Here is a 27,797-nt window from a genome sequence, read left to right on the forward strand (position 1 = left end):
CCACTGAATCACCTGTCCATAAAGAACATTGCCTATTAACACCTACAATTTTATAACTGAAATTTTACATCCTTCAGGAGAGCAAACAGCTCCTGAATTATTTGCTTTATTCTACTGTAACTGGGGCATTTTGTAAAACGTACTTTTCTTGAATACTTGAGGTTTTGTACCTGTAACATCCAACTTCTTTAAAGATTTAGGAATTTCTCCTAAAAACCTCCAATGCTTTAATCTTACAGAAATTTTTATCAATGACAACACAGGATTGTTATATTACCTACAGTGTTCATCTGTTTTTAAAAACTCTTCTGCTATTCTGAGAATCTTTTGATTAAAGATTCTAAAAATATTTAAAAATCTATACTTCTGACACTTTTGACTTTGACTCTTTTGGTCAAGAAGGTTATACTGAATATAGAGAGTCTTTTCTAGTCACCTGTTCAAAACATAAATATAGCCCTAGAATAGATTGGGCTTTTTCAGATAAGGGCTGCCTTTGACTCAAACCTCCCAAAATCATCTGGCATCCCCTCTTGTATTTTTTTCAGCAGTCAGCCCTGTATTTTTTTAAGGCAGGGCACAGCAAGGGCCAGCTCTCTCCCCAGGAGCAGCAGGATGAGTACAAGAGCCCAGGGAGCAGAGCAGGGCCCCCCAGCAGAGCCCACCTGGCTGGATCTGAGCAGGGAGAGGAGGCAGCACCACACAGGGGCAGCCCCAAACACCTCAGGCTCCAGCAGCAGCAACCACAGCCAGGCACACCTACAACAAAAAGAAAGCTCTGAAATTAAGCTAAGAAATCAGCCAAGGAGTCAGAGCCTTCAGCAAGGCATGGGCAACACAACAAAGATCTAGCAGACAAAGAAAGGTAAACCAAGGTTCAAACAAGGACTGCTAGCTCATGGCTGAGCTTAAATGGGTTCCTGAGCAGGGGGAGGGTGAGGGCCCAGGTGAGGCTGGTCAGGGCTGCTGTTGGGTAAATTTACACCTGCCTAAGGAGCTTGGTTATATAGGGAAGCTGATTGTATGGGGTAATGCTCTAAGTACATATAGGCTCTTATAAGGGTTACCACTCTACTTCTATCATTGAGTAAAGTAATCTAGTTTTTCCTGAAAATATTGATTAACAATTGGATCAATTGTATTTATTGAACTTGAGCAGACAAATTATCTGGGGTGTAACCCTATTTTTTCTTTCAACATCTTAATGCAATGGACCTTCTAGCTAAATAGGGTAATGTCTTTTATCAACCATTTTTAGAAAAAACTTTAGAGCTGGGTCTTTTCCTGAAAAGAAAGGAGGCTTTCAATATAACTTGATACCAACTAAGTACTAATTTAGTCTCTTTAGGTACTGAAAGCTTTTCACCTTCCATTTTTTTGAATGGAGAGCTGATGCGTACAGTATGCAGAGAATTGCTTTGTATGATATATTGTAGGCACTTGTGGTCTGTTAAACAGCAAAGACTTTGAGGATTACTTTAGGGTATACCAAAGAAATGTTCTCAAAAGGGAAGCCATAGGTCAAGGCCAAATGCCTAGATCTCCTCTCTAAGATATCTCTTTATTAATCTTACTCCACTAAAAAGACTTTTTTCAGAGCCAGTTATTTCTTGATGTTTAGGAGTTTTGTAGGGAATTCTTTGTTAGGAATGTAAAACTGACAATGGTGTCAGAACTACCCTTGTAGTTTATTTTTTACTAGAAAACTGTATATAAATTCATTTTCTGTATGTTTTAGGACAGGAAAAAAAAAAGGAGCATTTATTTACCAGACACTCCATTTTTTATATTTGTTTGTGTTTTTTGTTTTTACTCACTACTACTATTTTCCCCTCCCCCTAGGATTATGCTACAGGACAGCTGGGGACATTCTGACATACTTAGCTGCATGTTATTTGTGCTACCTGGATTCATCAGGTATGTATTCTATGAAAAATATATTTCTATGTATTTATACTGAATGAGGGGCAGCACTACTTCCACGAGCTGTAAGGCGGTTATGGGGTAGATCACACTGCATACGTAGTCCTACAAGTTCTTTTTCTTACCATGTGATTAAGTGCTTGGCTGTGTGAAGACATGCTGTGTGTTCCTTACGCAACGCTGTAAAGAGGAAACTGATCTGCTGATGGAGGCTGCTGGGAGCTTGCTTTATGCTCAGATCTCCTGGAATGGTTTTATAAGACAAAGCTGTTCTCTAGAGAGCATATGCTGGTGTTGAACTATACACTAAACAAGAGAGTCGCGTGTGTGTTGCCGTAATCATCTACGCCAAGGACTGTTCTTAAATGTAAACACAGATGTGTACACTCTCCCTACAAGACCGTGAGCATCTGTTGCTTGTAGCAGAAGCGGAGCTGGCTGTAAATTACAGGTTGAACCGCTGTACGCGACCCCTACAGGGTTTAAATTATAGCAGAAGGAAACTCAATTCAGAGTTGAAATGTCGACGCGTGAACGATGCTTGGTTACGTTACCGCTGTGTAAATGACGAGTGGTGAGCAGCACAGGAGGTTTCCGCTCCTGGGACGCGGGGGTCCCCGGGAGGCGGGGGAGCTGCCGGGCCGGCCTGCACAAGCCCCGCTCGGCCGGGCCGCGGCCACGTCACTGCTCCGGGCACCGTGCGGGCCGTGGGGAGCGGCACGCCGAGCTCCCGCTATTGAACCGCCTTGCTCAATCACCTCCCGGCCCGGGCCAACTTCCTCGGGGAACCGCACGCCGACGTTCGAGCCCCTGGCGGCAGCGTTCGCCAATGGCTCCGGCGGCCGCTGGCGGCAGCGGGCGGAGCGCGGGCGGGCGGGTTTGAAAGGGAGGCGCCGGCTGCCATGTAAGCGCTGGCCGGGAGCGCCGCGGCCGGCAGGGGCTGAGCTGGCAGCGGCCGCCGCTCCGGCCCGTCCCGCCGTGCCGCCCTCGCCCCGGGCATGGGAGCGGAGCGGAGCAGGGTGGTCGGAGCGGAGCTGCCGTGGGGGCGGCCCCCGGGAAGCCCCTAGCCCATGGCCTTCATCATGATGAAGAAGAAGAAGTTCAAGTTTCGCGTGGAGCTGGAACTGGACGAGCTTTCCTCCGTGCCGTTCGTCAACGGCATCCTGTTCTGCAAGGTGCGGCTGCTGGACGGGGGCAGCTTCAGCGGGGAGTCCTCCCGGTAGGTGTCTCCGGGACTCGCCAGCCGGGGCTGCCGGGCTGCTCGCCCCACGCCGGCAGCGCCGGGCGGGCCGCGGCCGCCCCCGTCCGACGGGCTACGTTCGAGTCCGCATCCCCTCGAGAGCAGGGGAAGCACGGCCGCCTCCTTGGCTCCCACGGCGAGCCGGGGCTCGGCTGGTTCGCACCGGCGGGCGGGGGCCCGGGGAAAGGAGGGGCGGCTGCCCTGGGGCTCCTGGCCGCTGCGGCCGTGCTGCCCGCCGCTCCCCTCGCCGAAGGGGAAGCTGCTGTGGCACCGGGCAGCCTGGCCGTCTTCTCGTCCCGCCTGCTTTGCCAGCATCAACGGCGGGAGAACACATGTGGTAGCAGGAACTCCTCGTCTGCGTGGCTGCTCGCTGTCTGGAGTCGTAACGCTGTAAAATAAACATTGAGGCTCCTAAACACGGAGTAACAGAGGAGAGGAATCACTGAGTGATGAGGGTTGTCTCTTGTGCCATAACGCTGGAGCTGCTGAGCGGATGGGTAACAGGAGGGGAGAAATTCTTGTCCCCAAGCCTGTAGTCTGAGCTGTCCCCTGTGGGTTGTGCGACCTTATTGTTTAATTATTGAGCACTGGCTTGCTGTGTTTTGTTCTGTGGGTATTTACATGGAGATCCAAGTTCCATGGAAAAGTCCTCAGTTTTTCCTGTAAGTGCTCAGATCATGTATACTGACTGTTTATGCTCATTTCTACAGTGCAAGTGCAAGGCAGACGTCCTTTTTTCCTCTTTATTTTCCTTCAATTGTGCCTCAGCAATGGAGCAGTCATGGGTTGTGACAGTGGCTCCCTGATCCACAGGTAGCAATGGGTAAATAGAGGGCCAGTATATTATTTTTTTCCAAGTACTTGGCAGAGGCAGAACCTTGTCAATAGGAAGGGTGTGTGCTGTGGCTTCAGGTCTGCGGAGGAGGAGATTGCCCTCCCATTACACTTGTTCTTGTTGTATCAGTTATTATTTTATTTTAATATTATTACAGAAAGGATTTACTGGAAAATGTATCATAGAATTATGGAAGAAAACAGCAACAAATCCATGAATATTCAGTTATTGTCTTATTAAAATACTGTTGTTACAGAGCTTTCTAAATTATCTGCTTTTGATTCTATAAATTAAATTAATAAGGGAGAAGGAATAGAAATGGAACTTTGGCCTACAACCTCGTTATTTAACCATTCCATTATACTAGCATGTATAATTGAAGACAAATTTTTCTTCTGTATGGTTGGAAGTTGTTCAACTCATCAGTGCTCTGATCTCATTTCGTGTCTTTCTTCAACATTTTTCTTGTGAGCAACTTCATAAGTAATAGATGATGATGATAACAATCCTGATTCAGGCACTAATGTGCCATTACTGCCCTACTCCAGCCCTTATTGCCTTGAAGTCATTTCCACAGGCTGACATACATCTTCTGGACAGGATGTCTATTTCCAACGACTTGTTTTTAGCTGAGCAGATGGTTTTGACACGTTGTGGTGATCTTAGTCTTTTTTGCCTTGCCTATTTATGATGCTAAAATTAAATGCTTGAAAGCCTCCATTCATATCTTTCTGAATGGCTCATTAGAGTAAAATGTGTGGGGTAGGATGCAGTGTGTGAAGAGAAACTGATGTAAAAAATGGTGTTGAAGCTGAAGCTTAGAAATTCTTCCATTTTCTTTTTCTGGGGCTTTTAAGCTTTTTTAAGCTATGGCTTAAAAACTAACAGAAATGGGTATGTCAAGGTCCCTGTGAGTGTAACTCATTCCTGCTGGACTAAGAAGTGTTTGAGTGTGCTGATAGAGAGGTAAAGAATTCTTCTGCAATGATCCTTCAGTGCCAGTTTAGGGAGTGCCTTTGCTCTTGGCTTAAGAATTAACAGATGAATTTTCAGAGTGGTGATTCAGCAAAGGGCTGAATAAATAAGGAGGAAATTAGGTTTACACCAGAGCGGTAGTATTTCAAAACTTATCAGTTGCAAACTTTCTCATGGCCATAATCTTCCAGTTGCATGCATTTGTTAGTTTCACTGTGAGCTGACAGTTATATCCCTAGAGTTGTGATCTTTTTAGCTTTATAAAAGATACTCAAAGAATTCTGTTGTTTCAGAAAGTTATAGACAAACTCATTCAAAAAATTTTATACAGGGGGAAACTGACTGTTTTCTTAATAGCTTTATTTTTGTTACTCACTGAGGTCTAGTAAACTAAAATTATTTAGGGAGAAGTTATGAAGTTCTCAAGTTGGGGCCCATACAGACTAATACCCTGTTGCCTCTTACCTTAGAAAGTAAAAAGAAGTCCAACCAATAGTCTAGAAACCACCCTAACATTATTAGCATTTTATTTCCAAAGCCTGCTCACAGAGAAGAATGTCATAAAAACCCAGGGCAGCAGTTGCCTTGGAATAGGGGCCCATGTGTATGCAGCAAGCTGTCATACAAACAGTTTCAAGTGATTGTCTTGTCATCCCTCTATGGATCATGCTGTATAAATGATTAAAGTCCTGATCCTGCAAGCAATGATGAAGTGGTACCTTCATCATCCCTCTGATCACTGAAGTGAGATGGAAAGAAGACTGATAAAAGTTCAAGCTACTGAAAAATAGGGTTTTTTCACTTCTCAGATCTTTGCTGAGAAAGAGCTACCTAAGAAATACATTATGGAGACATGGGCCATGCTACTGAAGACTTGTCACAGTCAGTTACTTTTCTGGCTCCCACAGATGCGTGCCTGAAGTGTACAGAAATTCTGTGACCAGGTGAAACCAGCATACATAGTACAGTACACAGTGATCTGGCTAGTGTGTAAATAGAAACCACATCACTTTGCAATTTTGTGTTTGCATGTACTTTTTTAGAACTCCAATTACAGAACTTATGTTTGAAACATCCCTATGCACATCTGTGAATTCTTACTGTGGGAAAAGAAAATTCTGGGTTATAACACTAAATGTTTAATTACTGGATAACAATATCGACTTTAAAGTACAATCGACAATATCGATTTTAAGGTAATCTGGTAGTGCCAAATAAAATTTTTATCCAAGGACATTGACCAGCCAAGTGGCAGCGATGTTTAAACTGGTAAAAATGTTTGAGAGTTTCTGCAAGAGCAGGACCTTGGAATTCTGGCAAGAATGAATGTGTTATAAGTTTTGACTCTAAACCAGGGAAAACCTTGAAGGCTATTGTGGAAAGGGAGAGGCTCAGTTTGGCTGTTTCAGCAAACTCACAATCAGCCATACAGTGTAATTCCTGCTCTCTACTTTTTGAAATTGTTCTCTAGCATGATTTCTGGATCTTTACCATTGTGTTTTAGAATAAAGGATTTTCAGCCAGTGGGCTGTGGATGTATGCTAAGTAATGCTAACAAACCTCAATTTCATTTAGGAAACTTTCCTAGCTTAGGCCTGGTTTCCTGTGTGGCAAGGCATCTTTCTACCTTTCCCGGGGCCAATGACATTAGATCTCTCTTTGAAATTGGATACATTAATAGAGTACACATGTGCAGATTCCAGGATACTGTGTATCTATATACTGCCATCTAGTATCTATATACTACTGGTCATAAAAGTGTGCACATAATGGCCAATGCACCATGAAAGGACACAAGATTATTTCAGGGCAGAAATTGCACCTATTAATATTTTGAACAGAAAAAAAATATTTTAAGGTACAGACTTGACTAAATTCTAAGCATATTTATTTGTGGCCATTCTAAAGTAGATATAAATATAGAGCAAGTATAGGCTTTCTGCAATTGCACTCATTTTAAAAGGCTGAATCAAAAATTAATAAGTCCCTTGAGCAGATAACTGAGGCTCATAGGCTGAGCTGTTGCTCAATCAGCAGTAAATGAACAGATGGAATATGAGGAAATCCAAGAAATTCTGGGAATCAGGATCTGATTTCTTGAGGGTGTACTTTCAGTGCTCTACTCTTATCAGCTGAGGCTACAGGAGCTGTATGCCTGCTAGTTCCATTTTTAGCTTGGTTTCTAGCTGCACCCCACTCAAGAAAAGGACCTGGTTGGTGTGTTCTTCTGACTGGAGCCTTCAGCTTGCCATATTCCCCTTCCTTTCAGATCTGATTTCTGACAATTTAGACTGCTGATGTTTCTATCTTCTTTCTTTTACACAACAACATTCTAAAATAAGAAGCTGATTATGATTGCTATATGTGACAGACAGAGATTCAAGGTGGCCAAGAGCTATAAGCTTTTCATCAAATAATTTTATTTTCCAATGGATTTCAGAAATGTGGTGGTTTTTTATGTACTCTCTTGAGTCCTGAGGAGAAGTCTTGGGAGATCATGCATGAATATATTCCTATTCCTAACAGGTACAGGCTAGAGCCTGTAATTGTTTGCTGTAGAAATTGACTTTTTATCTGCCAGATAAGTACTTCTTACTTCTACTGATGCATGGCCACTTCCTTCTCAACTGTCTAAAACCACATCTGGTTTTTTTGTGACATCAGCAAGTAGGTTTTCTGCCTCACTGGATTCTTCAAGTTGTCTTTTTACCATTCTTTTCCTGATTGCTGCTATTGCATTTGAAAGAGAGAAGCCCTCCTGATAGTAACACAGCTTAACTAACTCTGTTTTTAAATTACAGTACTTGTTAGAAAAACATACCTGTCACATGGAATCAGTGTCCCTATCACTCTAATCTTCCTGCATGATGTGTGAATCCTGCTGACAGTCTTCAGAATTGGATAATGCTACTTCTCATAGCTTTTTCAGCTGTAACTGGATTTGCAGCTGGAGAAATTGAAACAAAGTAAGTTTTCAGGTACTGTGAGGAATATTGGCAGTGGGATAAAAGTCCTACCTTGCAGTTTTGTAGTTGCTTTTTTCAGATTCTCAAATGTCCACCTAATGTTTCCTCAGCTGTGAAGAGATAGTTAGTAAAGCAGCTTTCAGACACTGTCCTCTGTAGGGAGGAAAAGGTGAGATGGAGAACTTCTCTACACAAAGTACAACTTTTCAACATGTAGTTTCTTTGTACTTCTCCTTTCATTAATAGTTACAGTAAAATGTGTTTAGTGAATTGATTTAAAAAAATATTGAAAAAAACCAAAGAATCAGAGGAGTAAAGAAGATAATATTAGTTTTGAAGGGGTTTATCTTTGGGATAGAGGAAAATAAAATATTTGTACAGTCTGGTCTTTGCATGGGGTGTAACTGGTTATTGTGGATATAAAAAGGGCTCAGTCCTGGGAGACTTCCCTAACTGTAAGAACTGATAAGAGATGTATCTACAGCTAACTTGTTACAGAATATGTTTGAGAAGAGATATATGATAGACATCTGTTGAAGAGGGAGAGACAGTGGGAAAAGCTTTCATGCTTAAGGTGCCTGCCTTACACAGAACTGGCACTTGGATTTAAGAGAGCTGGTGTTGCTTTGTTGGCTTTTTTCCCCTGACAGCAGCACAGTACATGAAGTACAGTATTTTTCTGCCACAAATTTGCCATTTGCAAGTACCGTAGCACCTGATTGCCTTCATATTTTAAGGACTATTTCTGTTCACAGAATAATTTAGGGTGAAGGATAATACCAGAGATCACACAGTCCAGCTGCCTGCTGAAAGCAAGACTAATTTCAGTTGGATCAGGAAGCTCAGAGCTTTGTCCTGTCAGCTCTAGAAAATCTGCAATAATGGAGATGCCAGTCCTTGCAGACAACCTGCCCTGCTGTTCACTTGTACTGTGAACATTTTCCCCTTTTTTTACCGGAACTTACCTTGGTTTTGCCTCTTTTCCTTTCTCTGTTCCTCACTAAGTAATGTCTGGCTCCACCTTCTAACTTAGTAGAGATGGCTGTAGATGGCAATTAGATCTTCCTTCACCTCATCATCAGATTGTAAAAATCCCATGTTTCCAAATTCTCCTGCATCAGAGAAGAATTCATCCCTGACTCCAGACCCTCATCTCACACCCTTGGACTTGCTTCAGTTCATCAGCCTTCTGCCAAGAAGGCCCTAAAACCAAGCACACTGCTGCAGATACAGTGTCAAATGTTCAATTTCCTCTGACTTGCTGACTACAGTCTTCTAATGCAGTTTACCCTTCACAGTGCTAATTCCCCTCTAGGTCTCTGCATTTGCCTGTAACCAGCAGTTTTTCATCCACAATCAATTTATACATATTTTATAAGAAGTTGTTGACATGAAATGCTGCTAGTTAAAAATGTAACCTGTTTTATTATGACTAAAAACATGTGGAATAGAAAATTATTACTCTGTTCAAATTTTGCACGTACTAAGAGCAAATTAACTGGGGAGCTGTGCACTGTAAACAAGTGGAGCTCTTCCTGCAGAGCCAGCTGTTTGCTTAGTCCTGAAATTTGTGAACTATTGAAGCTCTGTGTGTAAATGACTTGTTTTGTTCAGTTTTGTAGCAATGCTGAGGAAAAAATGATTTTGTTGGAGAAAATGCATCATCTTATATGCCTCAGGCATGGGGGAAACAGAATATTAAAGCAAAAGTAAAGTAAATTTGTTCCTGAATGGAGATATATATTTAAGCTTTGCATAAGCTTATTGCTACAGCATATATTTCTTCAAGTGATGCACTTCAAGTGATGTACTTTTCTATATGAAGCCTAAATTTAGCATTTTGGTTATTGGATAACAATTTAAAATGTAGCTTAGTACTGCTCCAGGACCCTGTTGCAGGGGTACCTGTATATTTCCCTCAACTATGACACTGCATAAATTTTACATAAAAGTAGATTTTGGGTAGGAGGAGTGCAAGAAGTTATTCAACTCTTGCCAAAGCCCTCTGTGTTTAATGTATAGTATAAATGAGAACTCTATATCCAACAATACCTTCCTAATACTAAAGATAGCCTAGGAAAGGTTGAATCTTCCAGTACCTGAAGCCACTGATGGTGTGGCTACACTGTTAGATTGTAGGTTAATGCCTTAATTCCTGTCTGCAAGGTGACACTGGCCTTTGTTAGGTGTTCCAGCTTTCTGCAGAAGATGTTAGATATATTAAAAAGTTTATATATAAAATATCTATATGAATGGGTATTGCTCCCATTTTAGAAGACTATTTTCTACACTAAAAGTAACTCCAGGCTATTAAATACTGTATTTTTATCAGAAGGACAGAGCTACCTGTATTAACTTGATTCAGAGGGGGATCGATCAAAGGAAGCTTTAGGTGACAGAAGTCCATTTGCACACCCACAAATGAGTGCAGTCAGCAAAGGCAGGGGAGAGTGGAGAGCCTAAAATAATACTGAGCTCCAGCTATTCCCAGTCCTGTCACAGGAACCATCAGCCCATCAAAGCCCATCTACACAAGCCCAGGGACACACAGGCAGGTGAGGAACTGAAATTATCGGCTTGGACAAGGAGACACCCTCTCTGGGCCCCTCCCAGGGCTGTCCCAGGAGACCCTTAGCCCCATTGTCCAGGCAGGAAACCCATCATGTTGAACTAAAACTAAAGCATGTTGTGGGCTGAGGGGGTTGCTGCCTATGAGACACATCATGGGATACAAGGGAAGAGGCTTATCGTGGGACAATTTAGGGAGGAACTAAAGGTGGAGGAAGGGATGAGTTTGAGGAGGAACAAGTGTGGGGAGAAACAGGGAGTTAAGGGGATAAAGGGCCAGTTGGATGTAAATAGTTTGCTGGTTGGTACGTTTGTCTAATCTGTTTCTAATTAGTAATGTCTGCTGTATCTTCCTGTTGAAGAACATTGTGACCCTTTCCTGGGGAAGGGCTCTCTGTTCAGTGTGCATTGTGAGGCAGGGAATGTCTGAGTGCCAGCAACTGGAGTCAAGAGTGTCACAGGGCTGCCAGCAGCAGGAGAGGCCAGAGTGAGCACGCTCATGCCATGGGAGTGGGACTGTGGCCCTGTGTGCCCGTTGTGCCAGCAGCTGCCCAGGGAGTGTGGCCAGAGCACTTGGGTGCCAGCAGCTGGAGAGCCCAGATGGGTCACAGCAACCACTGGGGTGGGACAGCAATCAAAGATCCCTGTGCCTGCGGTGCCTGCACCTGGAGCAGAGGCACTGGGGGCTGGAGCTGGACTGTGAGCAGGTGGGATAGCCTGGAGCCATGCACAGGTCTCTGTCTATGGATGTGTCCAGCAGAGCTCTGGAGCAGGCTGGCTGTGAGTGCCCCGGGCCGGTTGTGCGTGCTGGGAGTGGGAGCGGCGCTCCCTGGGAACACCTCCTCAGCCTCGCTGCTGCTCGCCTCTGGCCAGTGCAGCTGCAGCAGCCTCACTTCCCTCAGGCCATCTTATCAACATGAGAGATCTTCTTCTAAAATTAACAAACAAAACTTAGGTGACTCTCTCATCAAATTACAGGCTTTAAAAGATAATATTATTGTCATTTACCTCATGTAGTGAAAAGCTGGTTTTTCACAGTATTTACAGCAAGAAGATAACTCATGTTCTGTTCACATGCTGTAAGATGCATTAGCAAACACCACTTTCTTTGACATAAAGAAGTGTACTGACCCAGCTGAATCCAAAAGTAGTTCTGGAAGTATTTTCATGTGAACATAGACTGAATGGCATCTTAAAACAATGATCCCAATTTATTGTTTCTGTGGTGACCAATAAATCTAAAATAATTGCACTACAAACACATGCAGTTTAACATAATCATCCCCACATGGTTAAAGATCCTAATAGGCTGTTAAATAAATCAAATTTTCTGATTAATTAAAACACAGTCCTTTGGTAAATGTCCACAAGGAGTTTTGGCTTCTTTATTTCAGAGCCTCTCATGCTAAAGCTTTTCCATTTAGTAAGAAGGGATTTTCCCCAGGACACTGAAGGTCCCTAAAAGTGACTTACTTTTGCCTCTGACTTATTTTTGTAGCTATTTGCTGGAACTAGCCATTATTCATAGTTTTTATCCATGTGGAAATGAATAATCTGATGAACATAAACGCCTTAAAAAATAGTCCATCACTTGTAACGCTTTGGGATGAGGAGGTGACTGGAGTAGGATTTGTTGTCTATTATTTGAGTTTTATACTTTTCTTCTCTGTTATGTATCAGAAAAAAATCCAATACTTTTATTCAATATTTTAAGAGGCAATATTGTTCAGTATACAAAACATCTACAAATAAGGACCTGACTACAGCTTAAATCTTGCATTTGAAATTGAGTCAATGTGAAATTGTTCCTCTAAAGAAAAAACAGTGATGGTAACACACTATAGTTTGGAGTCGTTTTATCCTACAGTATCTGTTGATTGAATTTATTCTTGGTTACGTATTACTGACAGCATTTATTCAATTACACCAAAGCACTACAGCCTACTATGTATTCCAGTGCATCTTGGTAGCTAAGATACATTTTGATTAAGAAAACAACTGGTTTTGCTTTGCATGTGGTGAGGTGACGAGGAGGTTTGTAGGAAACTGACTCAGAACGGAAAGCTCTCCCCAGCGTGCTGCAGCACAGCAATAGCTGCCAGAAGTTATCTGGGTTCATTTCCATAGCAGCCAATCAATACAGCTGTTTATTTTCTAAAGGCCTGGCACTTAACTAAGACTCTTATAAACTTAGATGTTACTGTTGAAGTTAAATGTTCTGATTATTAGACCTTTTTTTCAGCACAATGGGAATAGCTAGATGGTACTCCTCTTTACAAAAAAAAAAAATTCCTGAATTAAAATACATCAATTTTTTCTTTTATATAGTGGAATTAGAAGAACTGTTTAGTGGGAATAGGGGCAGTAGGTTGGGTTTTGGTGGGGGTTTCTTTGTTTAGTTTTTTGTTTAGTTTGGTTTTTTTTAAATTGTGTACAAATTTTTCAAATATCTTTTGATTTATATGCCAGTGAAAGAATCTAATGATACTTTTTTCCTGACATCCTTATGAGAAGGAAACAGGATTCCTGGTTTTGATTTTTAGAAAAATTAGACCATCAGTATCCATAACTGAATCCTTTTTATTGCCACTTCTGCTTCTTGTTTGCAAATCCTGACCTGTGATACGAATGGACTGAGTCTAATAAAAGCAGAGTGGTTTTGTGCTATCTTCCTTACTTGAACCATTATACCCATATAGTAGTATTGGCATATTGAAATAAATTCAAAATCCTTAAAGGTTTTAAGGACACTTACATTTCTCAAGAAGATGTTACTTATATTTCTCTTGCATTTACAAGCAAAAATGTGTTTAATGTTCACTGCTTTATCTTTTGCTACAATGTGATTGATGTCCAGAACCCCATAAATGTGGAATGTGCAGCTGCTTTGACTTTGCTGTAGAGACAGAAGGCTGTTCTGAGAAGCAGAAACAACTTGAACCATTATACTGAGTAGTACAAAGATTTTGGCACATCACTTCGACTTCATGAGTTTACAAAAACACTTTTTCAGTGGAAAAAAGTATCACTACTAATTGGAAATGTTACAGAAGCAAAAACACTCCAAGAACTTAGTGAAATGATGAGTAGCAGCAAAAGTGATGCTATTATTGGTAGAGCCAGTGGTGTCCTGGGTGACAAGGAAAGGGTGGGAAGGATGATGGTGATGACTGCTGTCCTACTTCTGCAACAAACAGATGTAATGAGAAAGGATTTTCTGACCTTTATGGATGACAAGCGAACTCTTTCAATTTAGTGGCAGTGTTTCATATGTGTCACAAATGGTAGCAGTTGTTATCCCTTTTAAGGGTGAATTTTACATAATGTCTTCTTGTCTGAGCCTGTTTCAATAGAGATGTGACTATTTGTAATTTGCCTTTTTTGAATTCTGGTTCTTATGTATATTTAAATAACTCACATGACAGCAGGATGGGATTCATTTTTTCCCACAATACAGGAAAGTTTGCAATGTAAAACATCCCAGATAAAGAGTAGATCATAGTGTTTACAGAGCATGTTCCTTCCAGGTCACATGTTTGAATGTGACTCAGTGTTGTATCATCAGAATCTGTTAGTCTGTTGTGGTCATTCCACTGACTCATTTTAGGCTGGCTGATTTATTCCCAGCTTAGGAAGTCACAGTGCCTGTGAGCCCTGGAGCTGGCAGTCTCACCAGCACAGCAAAGAGAGCTTTTGTGAGCACCCTGCAATTCTTCATTTTTCTATACACATGATGAACTCTGGCTCCAGCTTCTGCAGAACCATGGGATTCTATCTGCTAAAGACATCAAACTGCTTCTTCAATAATAACCTGCTGTCAGAAGTTCGTATAAAACATAGGAATTTATGTATTAGGAAAATGGAAGAGGAAAAAGGAGACATATGTTTATATGTGAAGACCGTAGTTCAGTGGTTAGACTGACAGAAGAAATTATCAGGGATTTTTTTAAGATACAGGGGTTTTCTAGTTGTCCTCCCTGTACCTTTTCATTTTGGAGTCTGTTCTTGGTCAGAATTACCCAAACAGAATGTGTTCTGTCTGAGCCTTATAAAATTACATTCCTAAATGAAAGCATCCTTCATCCTGCCTTTTTCTCATTGCATCACACTGTCAGATTGTTATCCTCCTGTGAGAAACAGATCCCTTCAGATGTGTCAGCTTATTTTGCTCTCAAATGGCAAGCTCACAGTATGTAGCTGCAATTCTCATTTGCCCCAAGTGCATTACTTTGTCTCTGGTTATTGCACATCATCTCCTTTCTACTCTTCCAGGCCTCAAATTCATGTAGTTTTGCTTGTATGACACTCCTTTTCTCTGAACTGAAAAACTACTTATCAAAGATGCTGTCTTCAGCACAATGCAAAGCTCAGCAGCTTGGGACACTGCCTACGAGCTGATGTTCAGGAAGACTTCATTCTCCTGAGGCAAACTGCAGAAATTACACTCTCATTCATTTGAAAAAACACATGGCTGTTGAACTCTTCTGGAGGTCTAATACTGAGTTCAAGGTTTGAAACAGTTATTAGTCATGCTACACTGTTAAGTGCAGAATGAGGGATTACTGTTATTATTCACACCAGAATTTGCATGAAGTGGCCACTCTACAAGGAGTGGAACCAGTGTTTGTTCTTGAGCTGATTGCAGTGTGTGGTTCTGAGTGTATGTGCAACTAACAGTGAGCATCTGCTCTCTGCTTGCAGGGAGGTAGTACAGGCAAACTGTGTCCGCTGGAAGAAAAAGTTCTTCTTTATGTGTAAGATCAGTGCCAGTGCCACCACAGGGATTCTGGATACCTGCACTTGCAGGGTGTCTGTACGGAAGGTAAGCAGCTCTCTTCCCCCCCCCCCCCCTCCTCTTTCCTTGCTCATTCTTCCTTGGTTTTGTTTTCATTTTTGAATGTCTGATGAACTTCATAAAGCAAATTTTAGCTGCAATCACAGCAGGTATTCCTTTAGTCAAAATTTTGTAGTAATCTTATTACTTCCTTTACTTTGACTAACTTATGGGGGTTTTATGTTTTTATTGAAGAAAACCCTTTTTCCAGCAGGGCAGCAAAGGAATTTCCCTTCAGTGTTTATAAAGTTAACTCTTGATAGATATTTCCAGCTAGCAGCAGTAAGCTTAGAAGCCTTGAACTGTGCTAAGTACCAGAATTTTGCATGCAGTATGTCCTATCTTTGGGGCCAGACCCTGTAAGAGCCCAGTGCCAGCTGGCATTGGGCATTTGCTATTCCTCTCTCCAAGACAACAGTGTCTTGCTGGCCTGCTCCAAAGGCATTATGAATATTAAGGTCTAAATGACAACAGCATAGTCTAGCAAATGTGTGGGGAGATATTTCAAAATTAATACCTGCATTTCTAAAAAAAAAAAAAAAACAAAGAAAAATCCTGAGTCAGTATATTTAATGGCTTAATGGTATGTCTTTTTTCCTTTTTTTTTCTTCTAGGAATTAAAAGGAGGAAAGGCATATGCAAAGGTAAATTGAGATGTAGCTAATTTTGCCTACAGATAAGCTTTTTTCTTGCCATTTTATGCCCTTTTACAGTAATTCCAGAATAGGACTTAATACCCATGACTTCATAATGTACATTATAGTGACACAGTGCTGTTGAAACTTCCAATCAGTGTGTTTAATAAGTCTGTAACAATGTTATACCATCAAAACTTTTTTTCTTTCAGGTTGGTATGCGGAAAGGGTTAGTAAAAGTAAACATTTACATTAAATGATAAAGAAAACTCTCCTTTTTCTCTCTTGGCACTTTAAATTTTTAACTGAAAATATAACTATGCTGAATTTTTTCTGGGTTTGTTTTCTGCTTTTTGCCTCAGTCCATTTCCTTAAACGGGCATTCTAATATTTGAATTAAACTGCTATTGAGTGGTACTTAATGTGTAATTAGCAAGTACCTTCATTTAGCCAAATGCTTACTACTAATTGTTGTTTTCTCTTAACAGCTGGGATTTGCAGATCTAAATCTAGCAGAATTTGCTGGATCGGGAAATACCACTCGTCGCTGTTTACTGGAAGGTTATGATACCAAAAATACAAGACAAGACAACTCCATTCTCAAAGTAATTTCTTTCCTTTATCATACTTAAAGTAACAAAGTGCAGAGAACAAGTGCTATTATTAAGCACTTAATGAAATTTAAAACTTATTTGCTGAACCTCTTTCTGGAAGGAAAGCTATTTGAAGTAAAACCAAAAGTGCTGTTTAGAGACAATCATTAAAATCCATGCAGTCAAAAATACAATTTGCCCTATCTTGAAATAGAGCTGGATAGCTGTAAAAGAAAAGCTTTTAAAAGGTGTTCCTAGTCCAAGGGGAGCTGAAAAATGAACAAGTTAATGTATGGTATCTTCAAGATTGGGCAACCTTCTGTGCATCTTTCTGAGGTTGAATCTATTAATTGGCTTATATATGTACAAACCACCTTCAATACCTGGGATGACTCCTGGGATTTTCCTGTTTTCTATTTGACAGTAATCACTCTAACAGTTGGGGAGAATTCTTGCAAGACACCCACTCTGATATCCTCTTCCTTTAGTCCAGGGAGTTAAAAAAACTGAATAAGCTCCATAAACCTAAAAATAATTACATTGAGATTGTTTCAAGTAATTTTAATTTTTTTTTTCCTACTGGGACACCGGGATAAATTTTCCACATAATTCAGTATATGGTCTGTGCATGGACTTTCTGATCTGACAGTCCCAGACTGTCCAGAACACTTGTAATGGATGGCTTTGGCCTGCCTAGCAAGCCTTCAATGCACTGTGTCTATGGCTTATTTACCCTGTGTGCTTTTGCTGTCTCTGATGTTAGCACAACCCGTTCTGAGAGCCAGCAGTTTGCTGAACACCCTCAGCAAAGAACACACTTCAGCACCCACTGCTCTAAATAATGCTCTGTTTGATCATTCAGGTTTTAGCTTTCTTGGCTCTGTTTTTCCCTTGAAGCCATCTTAATCATTAATAATTCTGAGATTCTCCTTGATATATGTTTCTTTTTCAGAATCTTGTATGTGTAACTATGTTACTTTAAGTGGTATTTTGTGTTGTTTGTATGCCTAAGAAAAATTATGTTGTTTTATGCACGTGTGATTATGGCATTTTATTTTCATTAAATATAACATTTGTGGCAAATATAACTCATTTACATGACCACATATGTATCACAAACAATTTTTTTTTCTTATGATGGATTTTGTTTCCTTAATGTGTAGGTTTTGATCAATATGCAGCTGATGTCTGGAGACCCATGCTTTAAAACGTAAGTTTGTAAAAAAATCTCTGTTGGATGTTTTGATCATGCATTCCATGTTGAGAATTACACTTCTAATTTGTGTTTTTACATCTCTCCAATCTGGCAACAGTATTTAAAAAATGGAATGGTAGCTGAATAATGACTAACATGGTAAAATTGCTAGTAGAAGTGTCATAGTTCCTGCTGTTAGGTACTTAGTATCAAGTACAGGATACTCACCGGTACATCTGTAATGTTATAAAAAAAACACTTCAGGGAAACTGTTCCTGCAGCAATGTTATAGAAATAAATATACTTGGTACAGGGTGATCTGACTAATACTTGTGTCTGGAAAATGTGCTGCTATACCTTTTATTCACAAGTCTCAGATGACTTTGAAATATTCATTTGCAGAAAAACCCCCAACAAACTGAAGTGTGATGTGACTTAGTACAAGAGAAAGCACTTACAGATATTTATTTAGCAGAGACATTCTGCAGCTTGGTAAAAGATGCAATAGGTAACATCTGAGGGGCAGGTAGCTAGGAAAATTCACTGCTATACATTGAGGATCTTTTGGCCTCATTGTCCTTACTCTGTAGTTAAGAAGTATAATATTTGTGCTGTGGTTTTGTACCAGTCTGGCTTAGGTGATTTTCCACTGCACTCTTCAATGTCCCTTACAACACTATATGTCCTTTTTCTTCTCTTCTCTTCTACTAACCTTTAATGAGAAGAATAGAATACTGAACAACTGCAGAATCTCATCTTGTGCTTACTGAATAAATAGCAAGAGGGTATTATCTGAATTTGTCTGATTGGCAAAGCTTTTCTGTATCCCGAGTTACTAAGCACCCCTTTACTTCAGAACAGCTTTAGTAGATTTACTTTAGAGTCACCCCTACTAACAAATACATCACTGGAACTGATAAACAATTCCTCAAAAGCAACTAATCATTAGTCTTGGATACTAACAAAGCAGTGTATTTGGTTTTTACTGCCTAGTACTGAAGGAGTTGAAATTAATACCTAAACAGCTTTCTGAGTTCCTGGGAAAAAAATCTCTTACTGAAATTATTCAAACTTGGCATTTTCTTCCAAACTGGTGATATAACCATTTCCAATAAACTTTCAACACAAACAGAACAAACAACTTATCTAATCCAGATGTCCTTTGTAGAAGGAAAAATAAACCTTAAAACAGTTTCATAATCTGGCATCAAACTACATATTTTATGAAGAAGCCTAGAAAGCTTGGTGTTTGATCTGGGATGACATCCCTGAAACCATTCAGTTCTTGCTTTCAAAAGTATGTTATTGTGGTGTTGACAGGAAATATGTTTTCTGGGATGCTGTGGTTAGGCCAATGGATGCTCAGATTTTAATATTGCCACCTAATGTGGCCATTGGGACATTGGATCTGTTTCTGAGCACACAGGGTTAAAGCAGGGCTCTGCCCTGGGCGGCTCTCTTGGGTTCCGGTCAGGGAAAGGTTCAGAGCTCCCCTGCCCGGCTGCGGGCTGGGGGGGCAGGGGAAGCCATGCGGCCAGGTGAGGTAGGCCCAGGGGCAGTCATGGGGCCGGGTGAGATAGGCCGGGCCCTGGACAGAAGGGAGGGGAAGGCCCCTGCAGGATGGAAGGCTGGAGGAGCACTGAGAGGCATTGGGTAGCCACCCCTCCCCAGGAGAGACAGAGAGAGAGCCTGTGCCTAGGATTGTGCCACCCTGAAATTTAATAGTGGCTGGCCGAGAAGGAGAAGGGGGGATGCGAGAAGGTGCCCGGCTGGGCAGCCATGGGAGTTCTGGACAAACAGAGCCTCAGATTTTTAACCCTTTTCTTGGATGATGGAAACCTTACAAATGCTAATCCTCCTGGAGCTGAATGAGAAGAGAGATAGAGATAAGAGGAAATGGGCCACGAGAGAAATAGAGAAGAACTCAGGTGGAAGAGATGATGGAGTAGCTTATGCTGGACTCTTTTTGTGTAGCCATGGACAGAGCCATGTTTCCTTGGGATACAGAGACTGCATTCTAGGGGGAGGCAATGCCTCAGGACCAAGAGGGTTTGGTGTGGGTACCCCTCGGCCCCAGGGGGTGAAAAATATGGCGGGACAGATGTCCCAAAGTTGAGACTGTGCCTTTTTGGGGTGGGACGAAGCATCCTTAAAAGTCGACCCTAGAAGCAGCTCTGGTCCGTGTTCAGTGGTGAGAGCACTGGACATGAAAGGAAGAGGTCACCATTGGCACAAGAAGGACTCCTTGTCCTCTTGATGAACTGAGAATTGAGTATTCTGAAGGGTGGTGCTGGCCCGAGAGTCGATGATTTGGGGGATGTATTGTATTGGGAATTTGGTGGGGAGGAGGAGGAGATGTATTTGTGAAGTTTTCATTTTCCTTGTGTGTTTCTTTTTTTTTCTCTTTCCCTTGCAGTTTAGTTAAAATTTTTTTTTCCCTAAGTGGGAGCCGTCTTTGCTTATTCCTGGTCACACCTCACAGCAGAAACCAGGGAGAGAGTATTCTCATGGAGGCACTGGCATCGTGCCAGTGTCTAACCATGACAGTTATTCAGTTAAGTCACACAGGCACTGTATTTCTAGAAGTGCTTTTCTCTTTCTCTCTTTACTTTCAAACATAACCTTACTCTACATGAACACAGTGACTAATTTATTGACTATATCAAATCTAAAAATGTCAACAAGTACCCATTTATATGCAGACCAGCAGTCTGTTCCCAACGCAGAAAATAACAAAGCATTAAAAAATCCTGTTGGTAATATCTTGAAATGTATTTTGGTTGTATTTCCTTGCAAGAGATTCCTTGTACTTTGTCATTTTCTAATTAGTTTCTTCTGCACTAGCAAAACACAAATGAAGAGGTTTATTATTTTAAATAAGATCTCTCCTTGGGTCTTGGTATTAACTCAAACAAGCACTTGAGCTTTATTATGAGCTTTTAATATTGAAGTATAATTTAAACTATGTCATATATGATGCTTTTTTATTTTGTAGAAGGTAAAATTTAGAGTGCAATACATGGAGATAGTGCCATAGGCCCTTTTATTAGGATTGGTAGGGTTATCAGCCCAGAATAATTTCCTGCTCTATGACAGCAATGAGACAAAGCCAGAATTGTGTCACAGCACAGAAGCCACCTTGGCCAACTGTTGTGCACATTGAGGTTTGTTTTTTTTTTTAAACTTAACACCTTCTCATGTATTCCTTCAAGTACTGAATTACATATATTCTTAGTGTGTAAACTGTCCTGTGATTCATACACTTAAAAAAATAAGAAACAACTCCAAATTAAAGACAAATCACTCCACCAATCATCAGAAAAAGAAAAGCCTTTCCCAGGATCCCTAGAAGCCTGAGGGCTGAGCAGATTGATTCTATAAAATGTCCTTAAGCTCAATAGCAAAAACTTCCTTTTTTTTTTCATTTTCCGTAATGGATGACTAGGCAGCACGTTTCCAGAAAAGAACTCTAGGTCTGTTAACTTGATGCACAGTATGAATGATGCCAACATATTTCAAAGGAAAACTATGTGCTGATCATTTTGGAGGGATTACAGCAGAAGTACAGCAAATCTTAACCACCTTTTTCTTCCAGGCCTCCTTCTACAGCAACATCTATAGCGATTGCTGGAGAATCAGAGTCTTTGCATGAAGACAGGAAGGGTGGAGAAAACTTAAAAGTAGCACATCTGGGTATAGCAGGTACACAATAATGCTCTTAATTTTTCAATGCTTTTATAACTGGTCTCATAGTTTCAAGATGCTCAAAATACTTCAAATCTGAAAAGGATGCTGACAGTTGGCCTGCAAAGGAACCTTCTTACATGGTTTGTGAGTTTCTGCTTCAAACACAGCTGAAGTTTTTAAGCAGGTTAGCTTTTCAGACAGAAAACATCTGGCCCAATGTTCTGTATTATACTGGAGAAAGAATGATCACCTCTTTAATATTGACACCAGACAAGTCTGCAACTACATTTCATACAAATCTATCTACCCCACTGGTACTCTCTGTTTTGCTCAGATACATATTATGATCTTTATTTTTTAAATAATGTATATTCATTAACATCCATGGTATTTTTGCAGCACTTGAATGTCCAAAGGGTTTGTAGAAAATCAGTGTCAAATCTCTAATCCCTCTGGGAAATGTGACTTTTGAATCTAATCAAGATTACTGTCAAAGTAGCAATAAAGTTGGCTCTAGGAACACTGTGTGACTTGCCCATGTTGCAGATGTCTCATCAAAGAGTGCCTCAGTCCCAGATGAACTTGGTGCATGTGGACATTCCAGAACATCAAGCTATGCAAGTCAGCAATCAAAACTGTCAGGTAGCTGTTCACAATTTTGTTATGAGTTGTTGGGGATTATTTTTCTTTCACAGGCTTAGACAGTGGAAAATAAGTTTATGTTTTAAAACGGGTTTGTATTGAAAGCTTTTTCCTAGAAGTTTCAGGTGTGGCAATGGTAACATGCTTTCCCTCTTAAAATGTACTGGATTCACTAGATTATCTCTTCAGATGCAAGACAGCTTTTTGCCTTTGTTCCCTCCAATTATAACATATCTGAATGAGATTTTTAACTCTTCCATGAGTAAAAAAATGGAGACTTAGCTCTAAAAGCTGAAGGAGATGATATTTGTCATTCTAATTGTTCTGATATAAACAGGAATTACTTAGAACAAAAAGAAAATGGCAGGTGCTAGAATACAAAATCTGAAATCAGTTTCTAGTTGATGTATGCACATACATTCATAGGGCTTTTGAAAGTCCCATTATATGAAGACAAAACAAAAAATCTGCTTTCAGGATGGACCTGGCCTGTCAAAAACATACCTTAGATCTACCCATCTCTCCTGCATTTTCCCAACAGGATACAGCACATGTCACTCTAGATCATCCAGTCTGTCTGAACTCTGCCACAGGAGAAACACCTCAGTGGGGAGTACCTCAGTGGGAAGTACCTCAACAGGAACTGGAAGTATTCTAGAGCCATGTGAAGAGACTGAGCCAAAAGTAGCTGAAGCTGATACTGATACATCTACTGAAGATGCACCACCAGAAAAACAATGCAGGTACACTTAATCTGAAAGCCTCATCTAGCACAAGTAATTACTTTATCACGTCTAAGAGCCTAAATATATTTATTTTTGCAGACATCCTGTAAAGCAAGACTCTGTGGAGTCACAGCTGAAGAGGGTTGATGCTACCAGAGTTGATGCTGATGATATAGTTGAAAAAATACTCCAGAGTCAAGACTTCAGTTTAGACTCAAGTGCAGAAGGTATGGAGATAAATAAGGAAGCTTACAGAAAATTTATGTACATTACAGGCCTTAGGAAAACTCACTCTCTTCACAGTCCCTGTTGTTTGTATTCATAAGGACTGTGCTACATTTTCTACTCTATCTTACCTACCAAAAATTGAAAACACTCTTATGTGACTCAGGGAGCTTTCCCAGATGATTACTTTAAGCCTAAAAGAGCAGGTGCAAATCTATGACAAAGGTACTTCCCCCAACCTACACCATAAAGTTGGTTCTTCATTACCTAAAGTATTTTCATCTGCAAGTGTCAGCTGCAAAACAGGTAGATTTAAAATTACTTGGATTTAGCTAGGACAGCATTAAAGAAAGCTAACATATTTTAATCATTTGCCTTTTAGAAGAAGGTTTAAGATTATTTGTGGGCCCTGGTGGAAGCACTTCTTTTGGAAGCCACCATCTACCTAACAGGTATGTAGCCTGAACAACTAATCCATAGGCAATACTAAATAAAAATGCATCTTATACAGCAATTACTCTGTATCTACATTCTTGACCTTTGTATCTTTCTATTCTGTAGCATTTAAAAGCACCAAAAGTGCCGGATTGTCAGTTTTTAAATAGGACACACAGATTAGTTCCAAAACAGAACTGATGTGTTAGCCATAAGAATTGTAACTTTCAGTTTCTGAGGAGTCTCAGTTCCAAGGTTTTCAGATACAAGTAACATTTCAGTATGGACACAGGAAACAGACACCAGTTTCAAGTGGGAGCTCTACAGCCTTATTATGTTACTCTGGAATGGGAAGAAAGTTTTAAGTGTTTTACACATCTGCCTTTACAGTATCAAACTGTTTCATCTTCCTGATAACAAGCCTCATTTTCTTCAGTTCAATTATTCCCACAAATCCTGTTTCCTGTTACATTACTTGTTTCAATGGCTTGTTCATCATTCAAGTATTTGCAGCCCTAAACTCTTTTGATAATCTGTTTCAGGTTATCTTATCCTTTAGAACCAGAGACCTTTTTTTCTTCTCTAAACCTTTTTTCAATCCTGATATATGACTTGACCTGAATGTGTTAATCTTCAGATGAGAAACCATGAAAACCAGGCAAGAATATGTTCTAATACTGTGTTTCTGCAGACCAATATAACTCAACATCTATAACTGAAGAAATCAGACTAGCCTCAGTATTTCAGCAATTACTTTGGACTTAGATATAAAGGCAGTTGATAATATCTTCGAAGTCATGAAATAAGTGCATTTTATATGTGCATGTAATACTAATGGTTAAATTAATTGGCTCATCTGCAAACTGGGCACACCAATACCTGCCTAGGACGACATGAAAGGGTACAGAAAACACTCCTGTAGCACACAGAGATCTGTCCTAATGCAGCTTCCAGAACAGTCCAGGCACAATACTCTACCAAGGCAGAGCTTGCCCTATGAATTTTTTACATAGTACTGCAATTTGCTGTGGAAAACCACCCACTATGGGCTGTCATGTGGGAGGTGAGAGAGTTTTGTTTACAATTCAGAGGGAACAAAAGACTGAAGATGTTTTTCTTGTATCTTAATGTAAGATGACAATTACTTCTGAGTTTTTTAGACACACTGACTTGTTTATACATAAAATGTATATAAAGACTATTAGCTGCATATGATACAGCTGTGAGGATGGGTACCCTAAACGTGATGTTTAAGAAATTCTAGTGAAGTTCAACAGTAACTTCTTGTTCAGTAACATTAATCTTTGTTCATTTTGACTGTAGTACAACAAAATCTCTTTAGTGTATTAAAGAGTAGGTGACTCTATGGCATGGTAATAATGACAAATGTTTTCTACCCTTCACATTTGGCTGGTTTGGTATTTGCTGTTTGTTTGGTTTTGTTGGGTTTTTTTGGGAGGAATGAGTTGTTTAATCAATACACTTGCTGATATGTGATATTTGCTATTTAGCTTCCATTTAAATTAACACTGAACTAACTTTTTTCAAACTTTCAGAGTAGGATCTGGAGCATACGAGCAGGTGGTGATAAAACGCTAAACTGGAATGTCAAATGTGGAAAACTTGGAGCTCTGGTTTTGATACTCCTGGTACTGTTTGCTCTGCTGCAAGAGCTGAGAAAGACAAAATGAACTCAAGGTGATCTTTTTCTGAAAAGCAGTGGAATGCCTCTTGCTCATAGAGCATCATCTTCTGTGGTATGAAGGCAATGTTTAGCTATGTGTACCTTGTGAGAGCACCTGGACTGTTTCTGTAAGCTCTGTCTGATGTTGGTGGAATTATTTAATTTCTGTGAAACATCTGTGGAAGCATGTCCCATTTCAATTTAAGAGATCACTTGCAGTGATGGACTTTGTTTGTAACACTGTTTTTAAAGAAACTTAGAAAGCTGGTCTTAAAAGAAGCTGAAAAAAGTAATTTACTGAATTTGATCCTACATGCCATTTTAGTTTTACAGAAGCTAATTACTCCTATCAAGTCAGTTTTTATCAGGTCAAAGTTATGGCCTACAAAAAACAGGCCAGCCATGTTTTAACATAACCAAAACCTTCTCTTAAGACAACTGAGCACAATTTCATTGTAAGGTTCAACAGAAGAGGTGAACGTCACATACATTTAGAACAAACCCCCAAAACTAAATAGATCTAAACCAGTCACTAATCAGTTGTGTTTACTGTAAATTAAGAAGGCAACAGGTTTAAATGCATCAAATGTGACTTTTTTTTTGTTCAAGTGATGAAAAAGGTGGGATTCCACACCAAAACACTAAGGCACAATAGCATTTTATTAAGAAAGCTGCTTTGATTGTTAAATCTGGAGTTCAGCAGCTGCTCCCACAGAAACTCACTTTGATAATGCATGAACATTGAGATCCAATGGGATGGTACTGTTTACAAACCTAGTCAGTAGTTTACTACCACTTAATGTTTTTAATAGCAGTTTAATCCTTCACAGTCAGTGCTTTGCTTGTGTTTTGAATGTGCCTTGCGGGATTGGGGTGTACAGGGAGGCTAAAGCATTTACTAAGGAATTTAAGCTTTAAAACTAGGTAAACATCTCTATCTACTATTATTGATATAACTTGTTACGAGAAGCACTTTATTGTAGACATACTCTGCACACTGAAAAAGTCTTAGTGTGCAACAGCTTTGTTGAACACTTCTTTTGCTATCTGTCCACTGTTACATTAGGTCAATGTACTGTATTTAAATTTGCACAAGTAGTGATTTGCCTGACAGGCAAGAAAGAGCTCTTGAAATTTTCATTTGGAATATGAAAGAATCCATTTTGAAAGGGATGTGTTGGGTAACAAATAGGTGTAATTAATTGCAAACTGCAAATGACTTTTTTTTTTTTTAATTTAGTGGTACTGTTTATCAGTTAAGGCCTGGAATAAGTGAAAATAGTGTCGTCACTTTTGAAAGCTCAGAATGCTTCAGGTTTTGCTCAGAGTGATGTTTGACACCTTTTTGTTGATGTAAAAGTAGTCCATATTTAAAAGGTTAAATTAGCAAAAGCAGACTTTGTTTTACAGAAATCCATAGTAGAATTATTGAATTTTTATTTCTGTTTTTAATGAAATTTCAGCTTTCAAAGCCAGAATGCTGTTATTGAAAATGATGAATATGAGCTATTTCTCAGTTTTGGTACTTCCATACTTTTATTTCTACTGTTAATTATAATCTCTTTAGAGTGTCTAATTAGAAAAAAGAATTAAGATTCTATTTTAGCTGCTCTTAATAGAAGTGTGGTATTATCAGTTTCTGTTCTACACAGGAATTTTTAAACAGAAGCTACTCAACTGCTGGTATAGAACTCTCTCTCAGAACATTATAGTCTCCTTTCCTGTTATATAACTAATTCATACCAAAAAACCCCATTGCAAGCAAAAGATGGCAGAAATTTGAATACATTCTTTGTTTTCAGTACTCTTTGACACTGCTATACTTCTTGACAAATCCATCAAAACTAGTAGTAGTTAAATGGTAGTTTACTTACATTTACTAGGAAAACTACATGTACTTTGAGGAAAACAGACTTTTAAAAAACACTGTACAGCTGCTTATGTAATTCTCAAGGGAATTTCCATAGCATTTTATGTTAAACAACACAGCTGATGGTCATGGATAAGATAATTTGTTTACTAGAAACAGTATTTTCTTGCCTGAGCAGATCTTTTAAGTAATAAGGAAATTGACATAGAAATTCAGCTTTTCATAAAACTGTATCTCAGTAATTTATTCTTCAGACTTGACTTACAACTCTTCATGAAGTGATAATCTAATTATGCATCATGTAAGTGGAACATAACCTTCACATTTAGGTGCTGTATTTTCTTTTTTGTAAACTATGTTATATGAATACTGGAGATTTCCATGTTGTAAACTGTTTGGGATGTACTGGTGGATTATATGTTTTTTTAACTGTATTTGAATACAAATCTCTCAGACATTCAATAAACTCATGTCTTCAGCTTGCAATCTATTCCTAACGAATTGTCTCTTTTTCTTTAATGCAAAAAACTACAAACTTAACTGGAAGTTTGAGTCTATTTCAGTTTTTCTTCCAGTTAAGGATTTCTTTTTTAAATGTTTTGCTTTTTTGTGTTTCTGTGTTATCACAAAGTGACATCTATATTATCAGGAAAATGTGTCATTTAGATCCCATTCTTTTTCTAATCTAGAAGGAAAAATTTTAAATTCAGAACACTGTTCTGTTCAACTATTCTGACCATAACCAAACAATAGATACCCACATGA

The 27,797-nt window shown here is 39.7% G+C and overlaps 1 protein-coding gene across 2 annotated transcripts; it reads left to right on the forward strand.

Annotated features, from left to right (window-relative positions):
• The first annotated feature begins 2,947 nt into the window (after nt 1-2,947).
• Nucleotides 2,948-27,522, forward strand: EEIG2 (EEIG family member 2). 2 transcript variants are annotated; one of them, XM_066555451.1, is made up of 11 exons: nt 2,948-3,142; nt 15,209-15,329; nt 15,956-15,985; nt 16,465-16,581; nt 17,733-17,779; nt 21,360-21,466; nt 21,998-22,093; nt 22,635-22,836; nt 22,918-23,045; nt 23,426-23,495; nt 25,040-27,522. In XM_066555451.1, exons 1-11 carry the CDS (start codon nt 2,994-2,996, stop codon nt 25,167-25,169), a joined length of 1,197 nt encoding a protein of 398 aa, XP_066411548.1. In that variant the 5' UTR covers nt 2,948-2,993; the 3' UTR covers nt 25,170-27,522. The 2 variants fall into 2 exon arrangements, with proteins under 2 accessions (XP_066411548.1, XP_066411549.1); XM_066555452.1 differs by having other exon boundaries at nt 2,991-3,142; nt 25,035-25,148.
• The last annotated feature ends 275 nt before the right edge of the window (nt 27,523-27,797 follow it).

Source organism: Molothrus aeneus, chromosome 9 (genome assembly GCF_037042795.1).
Source record: "Molothrus aeneus isolate 106 chromosome 9, BPBGC_Maene_1.0, whole genome shotgun sequence".
Classification (NCBI taxonomy): Eukaryota; Metazoa; Chordata; class Aves; order Passeriformes; family Icteridae; genus Molothrus; species Molothrus aeneus.

Coding starts and splice junctions, on each gene's coding strand:
- EEIG2 (XM_066555451.1), top strand. CDS start 2,994: ATGGCCTTCATCATGATGAAGAAGAAGAAGTTCAAGTTTCGCGTGGAG. Junction 21,467..21,997: donor AGCACATCTGGGTATAGCAG/GTACACAATAAT, acceptor CCCATGTTGCAG/ATGTCTCATCAAAGAGTGCC. Junction 22,094..22,634: donor TCAGCAATCAAAACTGTCAG/GTAGCTGTTCAC, acceptor TTTTCCCAACAG/GATACAGCACATGTCACTCT.